At 45.2% G+C, this 13,342-nt stretch overlaps 1 protein-coding gene across 1 annotated transcript in view; it reads left to right on the top strand.

The window, feature by feature from the left end:
* Positions 1–13,342, top strand: part of LOC310707870 (lysosomal acid lipase/cholesteryl ester hydrolase-like) — a 40,310-nt gene that overhangs the window by 11,521 nt on the left and 15,447 nt on the right. The window contains exons 9-11 of the mRNA XM_083505325.1: positions 408–459; positions 11,682–11,790; positions 12,829–12,946. Of these exons, the coding sequence (XP_083361451.1) occupies positions 408–459; positions 11,682–11,790; positions 12,829–12,946 (279 nt within the window). The remainder of the gene's footprint in view (positions 1–407; positions 460–11,681; positions 11,791–12,828; positions 12,947–13,342) is intronic.

The raw sequence follows: 13,342 nt of genomic DNA on the forward strand, positions 1-13,342 counted from the left end.
AAATACACAACAATATAGTTTATTTACATATCAATTGCTCGAAACCTATAGCAAGATCTTTGTTGACTGTATAAAGACAAGGAAAAGTTTCTTACAGTCCTTTTTCATTTCAAACACAGAGAGGCTCTAGAACCCAGCCTCTTGGGTAATGGTGTTGTCCTCTGTTAATCTGCACCCCCCTTCTCTCCCACTTCCTCATTCGCCATCATAATCACCTGCTGTACGGGGGCTGCTAAGTGCCCTCTGAGTTCTTTCTCTCCTACTTTTAAAGCTTGCTGGGTTCTGGGAAATGGAAGGTCTGGAATGTTTTCTAAGAACAGGTCAGCAAGGTGTTGCTCCGCCTCTCCCATCAGGTCAGGAGGTGGAGGCTGTCTCCACCACTCCTCTGCTCACTCCCTGACACAAAGGTCTTCTGCTGTGTCTATTTGAGATCTGGTCGCTACTGATGCACAGCAACAGGTAAGCAAAAATACTTTCTTCCATGTCTCTTTTTAATTTATTTTTCGGTGACATAGCTTTGGTCTTGCATTTTAATAGCTTGCATTCTTAAGTTGTTCATTTAACAGTGTTATACACTGCTGAAGTACAATCAATAATTTTTTTAGCAGACTTGCTAAAAATAATGGTCTGTTCCCAGCTAGAATTGGTGTCTGAAGGGTGCAGTAAGACTTTTAAAAAGTACTGGGGTTAGGAGGGAATGCTGTCTGGTGTCATGACTCACTTGGCACTGTTGGGTCTAGCTCTAGCATGGCAGATACTGGAGGAAGATGAGAGGGAATGGAAGTGGTAGGCTGGCCCCCAGTCGACTTTCACTTTTATCACAGCTGCAACAGTGTGAGCTCTGACTGCAGTAAGAAGGTCGGAGCATACACCGGTACTGTGAGGGGCAACATTAGGCTAAACGACCCCTGAAAAGACTTGGAAGGAACCTGAAGTCAAAGGAACTTCGGCAGTGTCCTTTTGGAGCCCTGGCACCCCTCACTGAAGAAAAAACAGCTGAGGTGGGGGGGATCCAGGCACAGAGAAGAACAGCAAGCAGACCGGTGAAAAGCCTCACATTACTGAAGCAGCGACAAGATGGTAAAATCTCTATTTCTATATTAAAATAAACGTAAAGTGGTAGCAGCAGTAACAAAACCTAAAAGGAAATTAGACAAGGGGGGGAAGGAACTCGGGGTGGGGAATCCCTCACGGAGCGAGTAAACCCAAAACAACTCAAAACAAGATAAAGAGTAAAAATAGCGGAGGAGAAGTAATGCTACCACAAAAGTAAAGGGAAGACAGAAGAACAGAAAAAAATACGGAGAGAGTGTAAAGAAATCACTCAGATTGCAATTAAACTATTTGAAAAGCACACTATCTGAAACGGACTTACTACAAAGTGCAAAGCGGTGCAGGCTGCCTGTTGTTGGAGCTGGGTGGAGGAAAGCAGCTGCTTTGAAACTGAATGTCCTTGAAGGAAAGATAAGGACAAAGGAATAAGGAACGCTGTGGGGAAAATTTCACAGGTAAGATAGGATGGCGTCGAATGTCTGAAGACGCTGAGTAATCATCAAGAAGGAGGAAGAAGGAGGAAGTGACGAAGACAAAATAGTGAAAGAGAAGATTAAATGAGGGCAGAAGCTAGCAAGCAGAGCAAATAAGAACACAGTGACACCCAGTGGACAAAGTAGGAAAAGCAGTAATAAAGGAAAATTGGAACAATAGAAGGACATCTGGTGGTCGAAAAAGAGAACGCAAAATGTCTCATGCAATTAAAAAACAGACTGGAACTGGAAGTCAACAGCAACAATTAAGAAGAAACTCAGGCCTTGAAGAAATGGATTTGAGGGAGCTTATTATTAGTTTGAAACTGGACGTGGGAGGATTGAGAAGAGAGCTGGAAGAAAAAAATCAATACAATTGATGGGAAATTAGAAAAATTAGAAAACACAATTAAAAAATGAAAAAGAAAATGGAGAAATAAAGGAAAAATTAACAGAAGTCTTAGAAGGAATGAAAGAGACAGATAAGAAAGTACAAGAAATTAAGAATAAGAATCAACAAATGGATGAGATGGTGAAGAAAATTAGCAAAGAACAAAGGGAACAAAGAAAAGAAATGGACAAATTGAAAAAGGAGATGGAGGAACAAAAAGCAATCCAGGAAGCTACTGGGGATGCACTAGCAATGATACAGATGGAGATTAAAAAGAAGACCTTGAGATTCAGGAATGTGCCAGAAGAGGAGAAGAAGGGTATTTGGAAGAAGATGACTGAAACTTTAGCAAAGTGGCTACATTTACAGGAAAAAGACATAATAGAACAGACAGAGAAAATCTTCAGAGTGAACTCAAGGAAAGCAAAAATGAACAAATGGCCGGCAGACTGCATCATTGTATTCACATCGAACTGGATGAAAGATAAGATCCTCCAAGTAAAGAGTAAGAACAAATTAACCATAGATGGAAAGGAAATAATAATTTTACGAGAAGTCCCACCTAGGCTGTTAAAAAAGAGACAGCAATTCCAATTTCTAACAAAAGCACTAAAGGCCAAATCAATATCCTTCAGATGGGAATACCCAGTGGGAATTTCCTTCAAATTCAAAGGAAAAAGGAGACGATTTGAGACATTTGAGGAAGCAGATATGTTTTGGAGGAGGTATCGAGGAGAATTAGGAGGCGGGAAAAGCGACGCAAGAAATGAGGAAGGAAGAAAGGGAGAGCTATTGGATGAGGCGGAAGAAGAAGAAAGAGCTCAGCAAAGGGTGGAAGGATAAAGAACTACGCCAGTGGTAAAGAATCAGACCAATAACTATCACAAAACCCTTCTCCTTTACCACTGCAGATAATTTAAACTCTTTCCACTAACTTTATAATTTTTCAACAAATATAGAATGAAATTTAAATTGTTATCTTGGAACGTAAATGGTTTAAATAATAGGAGGAAGAGGCAGAAAATAGAACGTATCTGTCAGGGAACTGCCATCGGAGCTGGAGGCGGAGGGAAGGCTCCAAAGGGATGCAGGAGAGGGTCCCAGCAGGGAGAGAGGCAGCCCATCTGCTGGGGAAGGAAATCAGTGTAACACCAGTGAAGAAGGGGGGCAGATGGGGGAATCGGTGAGGAAGCTCCAAGACTCTTCGCCAGAGACCAGCGGAGAGAGTATGGGTACTCCGCTGCCCACACCCTCCCTGTGCAGAAGACTTCCGCGCAGGGAGAATAGGAGGAGACTTGGCGTCAAACAACATTTATGCTGGAAAAGGTTTAAGAAACGCCCACTGATGGATTCTGCCAGTGACTGAGACAGTCACGATGATGGAGGCTGTTCAGTCAGAAAGGGTTAACCAGTTAACCTAGCCAGGAGTGGCGGCAACTTACGCACGAGCAACCCCTAAACCCATTACAGCAATCCGTCAGTCTTTGACGTTGCTTGTGTGTAGCTCCAGAGAGGCAGCACCATGAGCCAGACAGGAGGAGCTGGAGAGATGGAGCAAGCAGCTGCAGTGCAAGGTCTGGTAGAGAGAAACCGAGATTTGGAACAGCATGTAGCTCTCCTGACGGTGCGGCTGGATGAAAGACGAGCTCAGGATGCTCAGGTCAGACCCACCCCCATCGCAAGGAAGGTACCGGAGCTGGTACACAAGTTTGGGGGGAAACCCCAGGACTACAATGCGTTCCGAACGGAAATAGAGTATGCTTTGGAACTGCAGCATGATGACTTTGCTAACGAGGAGCAACGGGTGGCCTACGTTGTGGGGTATCTGGAGGAGGGGGCAAGGGAATGGATTAGGCCCCTTATGGCGACGCAAAATCATGCCTTGAAGGACCTTAAGAAATTCTTTCAGCCGATGGATGCGATGTATTCCAGTGAAGTCCAGCAAAGTGTGACTCGGCGAGAACTGATGGGGTGCAAGCAGGGGAGCCAGTCAGTTAGAGACTACTGGTCACGCTTTGCGATGTTGATCCACCGTCTCGGGTGGGATTTGGACTCTGAGCCCATTCAAATGTTGTTTGAGGAGGGGTTGTCCCCAACGGTGAAGGACGAGCTGTCCCGCACGCCCCGCACGCAGTCGATGGATCAGCTGACCAAGGCTGTGCTTGTGATTGGAGTGAGGCAGGAAGCGCGGGCTCAGGAGAAGCACGAAGTGAGAGGGGAACGTTGCCATGACTACCGCATTCCTGAAATACCAAGACAGCTTTCCCAGGCAGCTGAGCCAATGGAAATTGATGGCGCGCGTGCACGCGAGGTTTCAAACTCCAGTGAAGGTCACAAGAGGTAGGGGAAGGATTGGAAAACCACCAAGAAGTGTTTCCTCTGCCAACGGCCGGGACATTTTGCAAGGGTCTGCCCTCAAAGAAAGGCCTGGCAAGGGATGGTGGGGGCTGCTGGCTGTGAGGAGAAGGGGGGCGAAGGGCAGGCACAGGGAAACGACAGCGCCTGGCTGCCAACCAAAGGGGCCAGCAGCCAGGCCAGCAACCAATAGAAGTGCCCCAGCCTGACCCCCCCCAGGGCAGCGATAGCCATAGCAGTGGTGCTAGAACTCCCGAATGGGCACCCAGTCAAGGTTGAGGGGCCGCTGGATTCGGGCAGCTCCTGCAATTTCTTTAGCAGGGACTTCGCTTTGGAGCACCAAATACACTTGGTACCCCTGGATTTTCCGTTGCAAGTGACCACCATTGATGGCAGGGAACTTCTGGGAGGGGAAGTGACACACCAGACCCCGCCAATGCGAATGAGGGTTTCCAGGCACACAGAGACCATTGCCTTTCACGTGGCCACACTGGCAGGACCCCCAATAATACTGGGAATGAGCTGGCTGGCACTACATGATCCAGTAGTGTCATGGCATCAGCGGTCAGTCACCTTTGGGTCAGCTTACTGTTTGGAACACTGTCTGGGGGGGGGGAACCCCAAGAAGGACAGTGGCCAGGGTGGCTGGGCTGGCGGTGGAAACAAAGGGAGAGGTGCCACCACCATATGCGGACCTAAAGGAAGTCTTCAGCGAGAAGGAGGCGGACAGACTACACCCCCATAGGCCCTTTGACTGCCAAATCAACTTAATCCCAGGGGCTCAGCTGCCGGTGGCTCAGCTGTATGCCATGTCGGACAGGGAGATGCAGGAGTTACGGCAGTTTATTGACAAGAACCTGCAGAGGGGGTTCATAAGAGAATCAAAGGCGGTGGGGGGCAGTCCGGTGTTCTTTGTGGACAAAAAAGGGACGAATCAGCCCAGGCTGGTCGTGGACTACCGGGGCCTAAATTTGGTATCAGAACCCGTGACCTTCCCAATGCCCAGGATTGACGACATTTTAACACGGGTGAGGCAGGGGAATATTTTCACCAAACTGGACCTCAGGGGAGTGTACAATTTGATCAGGGTAAGGGAGGGAGACGAATGGAAGACCACCATGTTCACCCCCTAGGGGCTTTTGAGTACTTAGTCATGCCATTTGGATTACAATCGGGCTCCGCCTGCTTTCAAGCATTCATGCACCACGTGTTGGGGCCCCTGCTGTACAAGAACTGCGTAGCCTTCTTGGACGACGTCTTAATCTATTCAGACAATGAGAAGCAACATGTCAGAGACGTCAGGGAAGTGCTAAAGAGGCTGCAGAAGCACCAGTTGTGGGTCAAGCTGGAAAAATGCCAATTTCACACCAGAGAGGTCAAGTTTCTGGGGTACAAGTTGTCAGACAAGGGACTGGCTATGGACCCAAGCAGGGTGCAGGCAGTGCTGGAATGGAAAGCCCCCAAAACCCGGAAGGATGTGCAGAGGTTCCTAGGGTTCAGCAACTTCTACAGGAAGTTCATCAAGAATTTCGCCCACTTAACGGCACCCATCACAGATTGTTTCAGTAGCAAAAGGAAGTTCGCCTGGACAGAAAGTGCTCAGCAATCGTTTGAAAGACTGAAGAAGGCATTCGCTTCGGAAGAGCAGCTCCTACACGTTGATCTGGAGAAACCCTTGAGGCTAGACACCGACGCGTCTGACAGAGCCATTGGGCCGGTTGTTTTGCAGACAGGGAGGAGCAAGCAGGAATGGAAGCTGTGTGCCTTTTTCTCGAGGAAGCTGAGCAAGTCGGAGCAAAACTATATGGTGTATGACCGCGAACTGCTGGCAATCTATGCGGCGTTTCGCCGATGGAGACATCTGCTGATAGGGGCGCAGCACAAGATCCAGGTTTGTACTGATCACAAGAACTTGGAATACTGGAGGACCGCACGAGTACTCAACCAGAGACAGATTCGATGGGCACAGGAATTCTCCAAGTTTTCCTTCGAGATCCGATACGTGCCAGGAGAGGAAAACGTAAGAGCAGATGCTCTCTCCCGGAAGCCGGAGTACATGGAAGGAGAGGGACCACCGGAGATACGACACGTGATCCCCGAGGATCGATGGGTGTGTGTGGGAGCTTTGGTTGGGAAACGAGAACTGGCCGGGCTTACTAGAAATGACGTGTTTGCTCAAACTAAAATCCGGGAACTCCGAGACGGAAGAGAAAACCATGGGGGGGTTGAGGAAAAGTAAGGGGTGCTGTACTATAAGGGGGTGCTGAATGTACCGGGGGAGACCCTGAGGGGGAAGGTACTCAAACAACTCCATGACAACACCACAGCTGGGCACTTTGGACAGCACAAAACCATGCTGCTTGTCACCAGGCAGTTCTGGTGGCCAAGGGTGAGGGAGGATGTACGGGAATATGTACGGGGGTGCGACCGCTGCCAAAGGGCAAAGGGGGAGAGGGCTGCCCCCGCAGGGTTACTGGAACCCTTACCCACGCCAGGAAGACCCTGGGAGGTGGTGTCCATTGATTTTATGACAGATTTGCCCAAGTCCAGGGGAAAGACAGCAGTCATGGTAGTAGTCGATCTACTGACGAAGATGTGCCATTTTATAGGTTGCTCACATGAGGTGACAGCAGAGGAGACAGCCAAGTTGTTTGTGGATCACATCTTCAGGTTGCATGGGGCGCCCTCGAGGGTCATCTCAGATAGCGGAAAACAATTTACTTCCCGGTTCTGGAGGAAGCTCATGAGCTTGCTGCAGGTAGAGGTGGGTTTCTCGACGGCGCGACATCCGGAAACCAACGGGCAAGCAGAAAGAGCGAACAGTATACTCCAGCAATACCTACGCTGCTACGTCAGTGAGAGACAGAACGATTGGGTAGAGAAACTAGCACTGGCTGAATTTGCATACAATAACGCTGAACATGTGTCCACGGGCATGAGCCCGTTCATGGCCAATTATAGGTGTCACCCCAGGGCCTTCCTGGGGAGGGGGGAGGAAGGGTGGAGTGTACCTGCGGCCAAGCAGTTTGTGGAAGAAATGGAGGCATTGCACCAGCAACTCAAGATGAACTTGGAGCGGGCCAAGGAAGTTTATGAGAGGCAGGCAGACAAGCACCGTCGGGAGGGGGATGCCATACGGGTGGGAGACTGAGTGTGGTTATCCACCCAAGGGTTACCCCTAAAGGGAGGGTGCAAGAAGTTGCAGCCAAGGCGGCTGGGACCCTTTGAGGTAACACAGCAGGTGAACCCTGTGGCATTCAAGCTCAAGTTGCCTGACAGCATGAAGATACATCCGGTGTTCCATAGGTCCCTACTCTCACCGTACAGGGAGGGGCGGGAATTCCCGGGGCGGGAGGGAGGAGTCACCACCCACCCGTGGGTAGAGGAGAGGGAACTCCACCACCAAGCCACAGCAATACTTGATTTGAGGTGGCGAGGGCGCCAGGTGGAGTACTTAGTGGCTTGGGAAGGAGAACCCGAGTCAGAAAACACTTGGGTCCCCACTGAGGCGGTCAATGAGGGGTATCTAGTGGAAGAATTCCACAGCCTGTTCCCAGACAAACCAAAACCACTAGCGAGATTCTGGGAGGAAGAATTTGGAACCACAGACGAGGAGGAATTTGTGGGTTTTCCTGCCTCCGAAGAGGAAGGAGGGGAAATGTCAGAGGGAGAAGACTCAGACTGGGAGGCCCATCCCGCGGCAAGATATCGGAGCGGGTGGGAAGCGGGTTTTGAATCCTCAGAGGATAGCAACAGCTCCTTCAGGGGCTTCCCCGCATCGTCGGCCGAGGAAAGGGATGAGGTTGGATCTGAAGATCGGGCGGGGGGCGGAGGGGGTCCTGGGGGAGAGGTGGATGTCAGGGAACTGCCATTGGAGCTGGAGGCGGAGGGAAGGCTCCAAAGGGATGCAGGAGAGGGTCCCAGCAGGGAGAGAGGCAGCCCATCTGCTGGGGAAGGAAATCAGCGTAACACCAGTGGAGAAGGGGGGCAGATGGGGGAATCGGTGAGGAAGCTCCAAGACTCTTCGCCAGAGACCAGCAGAGAGAGTATGGGTACTCCGCTGCCCACACCCTCCCTGCGCAGAAGACTTCCGCGCAGGGAGAGTAGGAGGAGACTTGGCGTCAAACAACTTTTATGCTGGAAAAGGTTTAAGAAATGCCCACTGACGGATTCTGCCAGCGACTGAGACAGTCACGATGCTGGAGGCTGTTCAGTCAGAAAGGGTTAACCAGGTAACCTAGCCAGGAGTGGCGGCAACTTACGCACGAGCAACCCCTAAACCCATTACAGTATCTTAGAGAGGCAGAAGTGGGACCTGGTTTTTTTACAAGAAACCCACATCAATACTAAGCATAAAAGACTATTGGTAAAACCAAAGTTAGGGGAAGAATTCATTGCATCTGATGTAAGAAAAAAGAGGGTTGTAATGTATGTTAAAAGCAAATATGAACCAGAATTAAATGCAATATATAACCAACAGAAAGCAAAAATTATTATTAATGGAGAGTTTGGAGAAGAAATCAATATCTTTAAAGGTACAAGACAAGGATGCCCCCTATCCCCAATGTTATTTATAATAGTATTAGAGGTTCTATTAAAGAAAATAAGGCAGGACAACCAAATAAGAGGAATAGTAGTTGGTGAAAAAAGATCCAAGTTAAGAGCCTTTGCAGACGATGTTATGATCACAACAGAAAATCCCCTACCCTACAATGTACACCTAGAATATTGGAATGCATAAACGAATATGGCAGATTAGCAGGATTCAAATTAAACTATGGGGAAACTAAAATATTAGTGAAAAATATGGAAGAAAAAGATAAAGTGAAATTACAAAAAATTAAAGGATTGGAAATTAAACAGAAAATAAGGTATCTTGGAATAAATTTAACAACAAACACTATAGATTTAAGTAATGAGAACTATGGGAAAACATGGAATGAAATAAAAAATGATTTGCAAGTATGGGGGAAATTAAATCTTTCTTTACTAGGGAAAATATCGGTAATAAAGATGAACATATTACCAAGGATGATGTTTTTATTTCAAAGTATCCCAATACTAGGAGGAGATAAATGTTTTAATAATTGGAAAAGAGATTTAGCCAAATTCGTATGGTGAGGGGAAAAGCCAAGAATAAAACACAAAATAATGATAGATAAGGAGGAGAGAGGAGGATTTGGTCTCCCTGACATGGAGTTATATCATGATGCGGTGGTTCTGACCTGGCTAAAAGAATGGATCAAATTAGATGACTCAGATGTATTGGATTTAGAGGGAGAAGAGACAAGATTCGGATGGCATGCCTATCTAATAGATGAAAAAGTCAAAGTACATAAAGGCTTCCTAGGACATATAGTTAGAAAGTCTATATATAAAATATGGGAGAAATATAAAAGACTCCTAGAACCAAAAACTCCCTGGTGGGCATCGCCGGCAGAAATTGTTGCAGTGAAAAAATTAAATATGAAAAAAAATTGGGCTACCTATAAAATTCTATTAAAGGAAGAAAACAGAGAATTGGAATTAAAGGATTATACAGAAATTAAAGCTCATATTAGTGATTGGTTCCAATATATTCAAATTAAGTATAGATTAGCGAAAGACAAAAAGTTAGGATTTGAAAAAGAAATATCAAAATTTGATAAATACTTAATACAAGAAAAATAAAAAATATATCTAAATTGTACAATCTGATTTTAGAGTGGGAAACAAAGGATGAATTGGTTAAAGCGTCAATGATTAAATGTGCGCAAGATATTGGGAAAAATATTATGTTTGAACAATGGGGAAAATTGTGGAAAGAAGATATGAAATTCACTATGTGTTATATATTGAAATTGCCTCAAAATGCAACATAGATGGTATTTAACACCTGAAAGAATAGCAAAAATGAATAAAAATGGTAGTGATGTCTGCTGGCGATGCAACACTGGAAAAGGGACTATGATACATATTTGGTGGAAGTGTTTAAATATCAAACAATTTTGGGAAATAATTTATAACGAAATGAAAAAATGTTCAGATATTCATTTAGGAAAACACCAGAAGGTTTTCTATTGGGAATAGTACCAGGAAGCCTAAAGGAAGTAGACAAGACCTTATATTTATATGCAACAGTAGCCGCAAGGCTATTGATTGTGAAAAACTGGAAAAGTGGTATTGTACCGACAAAAATAGAGTGGCTTGCCAAATTAGTGGAGTACTACAATATATCCAAAACAATGGGAGAAATTGGAAGGATCTCAAAAGAGAAGATAGGTAGGGACTGGAAGGTGTTTAAAAGATACTTGCAAAAACATATCGAAAAATCAGAACTCTTATTAGAATAAACAAGTTCCGTTTCAAACACTGAAATACTGAATAGGATGGATAACAATGTGTAATAGAAAAAGAAGTGTGAAATTAGTCTAAAGGTGTGTGAAAGAAAGTAATAGAAGTGGAAAGAAATTGCAATTGAGTAGATTGGAAGTCTAACACAAAGGTGGGGTGAGGGGTGGTGGATGGTGATGGGAAAAGGAATTATTTGTGGGATTGAGTGTAAGTATGTTTGAACACTTTTAAGGATTGTATGTAAAAAGAAAAAAGAAAAAAAAAGGGAAGTGGTAGGCTGGCCCCACCTCAACTCCACCTGGCTCTGTGTGGAGATAGGACTTTCAGCTCCATTCCTTCCAGAGGGGGAGAGAGTATTGTCAGAACTTGGGGCGGCAAAGCAGGCTGGGTAGGGAGGAGGAGGGTACAGCACTCTCTCCTAGAACACCATGAGAAGGGACAATATATGCCTGCTTAGACACAGCATATGCCTGCAGGTTCAGCCAGGAACAGAGACTCTCATGAGTAAGGGCTGCACTCATGATGGCTTTTAGCTGGATGAGTGGACATAGAGAAGTGGTTGAAACAACTACTCAGCAGTCTTGAGGTTAGTGTAGTGGAAACTGAACCCAGGTGCCTTGGCCACTCTTCATAGATCAGATCCATCCCAGTCAACCCTTTGTCCTGTGGGACTCTGAGACTGAAATAGCTCTTTTCCTTGTGCCGAGTCTGTACCATTTCCTTACAAGAAAAAGAATCTGAGGACATGTTTTGGGATGGGAGCCAGGGCATTGAAGCCAGTGGCTTCAAGGATCAAAATCCCCCGGGAAGCAATTGGAGCATATTGAGCAACAACAACCAGTGTTGTTCTAGGGTAATGCCACAGGTTCTCTACAGCAGTCCTCCCTGCTGCTAGTATTGGAAGAACACTGCTGGATCAGGCCAAAGGTTCATCTAGCCCTTTTATCTCACCTTTCAACACCCATCATGTCTCCTCAAGATTATTCTGCAATATATTGAGTTTCCCCCCTGAAATCTTTTTCATTAAGGACTCATGTTTTCAGACTAGAGATCCTGTAGTTCTGTTTTATACACAGGTCCAAGATGTGGCTGTTTTGGGGAGTGGCCTGCTTAGTCCAACAGGCTCTGACATCTGAAGAATTCAGCAGTAGAAGACATCTAAATCCTCAAGAATTTATGACTATTGTAAGTTAATAATTCAGATGGCCTTGAAAACAGTGGACCATGTTCCTTATAATTTCATTTTTAAAACAGTTTTCAAGAGCAAATGCATTTCTAGGAAGAAACTCCATGCTTGGCAGGAGTTATTTCAAACTGCAAATTAATCTGATCGTGTTTGAAACAATACTCTCTTAGCTAGATTATCTGATCTAGAAGACACAGTTAGCTTTGATAACTCCTTCTTGGAACAGAGTTTTAGGAGCCTGGCTCCTCAGTGTAAATGTTGACATTTGCTACACAGGCATTAGCTGAAGCCTTAGGCAGCAGATTCATTATATTTCTCATGGTGAGAGATTTCTTTGTAGTTGCTTACAATACAGATTTGGTGTCTTGCATCGGATCAGTATAGATTTCCTTTTTGTCTTTTTGTTGTGGAATGGAGAAAACCACAATCTCTCTGTGGTTATGTACACTTCACACAAATATACCCAGATGGGGGAAAGGGGGAATAAATTTGATTCAGTTAGCATTTCAAGCTGAATCTACATGATTTGCATTTTCTGGAACAATACACAAAGCCGTCCTTCAAAATTGGCACGTCTCCAATTTTTGTGTGCTGTTCTCCAGCCAAGTAATGGAAAAAGAAATGCATATACCAGAGTAAAGTGTTTTTAAAAATACAAGTGAAAATAGCATACAAAAAAATCATTTTATTAGGCAAAAAAAGGTGTGTTTTGGGCAAACTTGCATACAATCATGTGTACATCATGAGAGTTTAGGGGAGGGATAGGAAACCTAAGGCCCTCCAGATGTTGTTGGACTACAACTCCCATAATCCTTGACCCTTGGCCATGCTGGCTGGGACTGATAGGAGCTGGAGCCCAGCTATAGCCACAGATTTCCCATTACTGGTGTAGGACTAGTAAAGTTACTTCACAATAATCTTGGCCCTCTGAGGTTTTTGTTCTTTGAGATATTCAAGCAATTGTCCCAGAAATCGAATGATCAGATTTATTTATTTTTTAATCTAGCATTTCTATTTCCATCCTTCTCCACTCACAGCCCGAAGTTATCCAGTATTGGGGATACCCCAGCGAAGAGTATACAATCCTGACAGGGGATGGCTATTACCTGCAGGCAAACAGAATTCCACATGGAAGACATAGTTCTGGGAAGATAGGTAATTTTGAAATTTAGCAGTAAATGCATTAAAATGCCACATGCCATGCCTGATATCCCTATGTTCAATGTTACCCAGACTTCACTATTTTTTCTTTCACTCAACTTTATTTGGAAGCAATATTATAAATAAAGGGAGAAATTGTTGCAAGTTGGCTGAAATCACTTGAGTTGTGCTCAGTTGTAAACACACTTGATGATTCCTTCTTCATTATATTTGAGCAACAAGGTTTCCCAGATTAAACAATAATTCCAAATTATCAACAGTTAGAATAATTATCCAGTCTTCTATTCATAGCAGAACACTATGAATTATCTTAAGTGGTGTGGGGTTTGGTTGAGTGGCTTTCTTATGCCTTTTCAAAAATCAGTGCAAATATTAACTATTTCCTGATTC

Source organism: Podarcis liolepis (assembly GCF_965112155.1).
Source record: "Podarcis liolepis genome assembly, chromosome: 5".
NCBI classification, from domain to species: domain Eukaryota; kingdom Metazoa; phylum Chordata; class Lepidosauria; order Squamata; family Lacertidae; genus Podarcis; species Podarcis liolepis.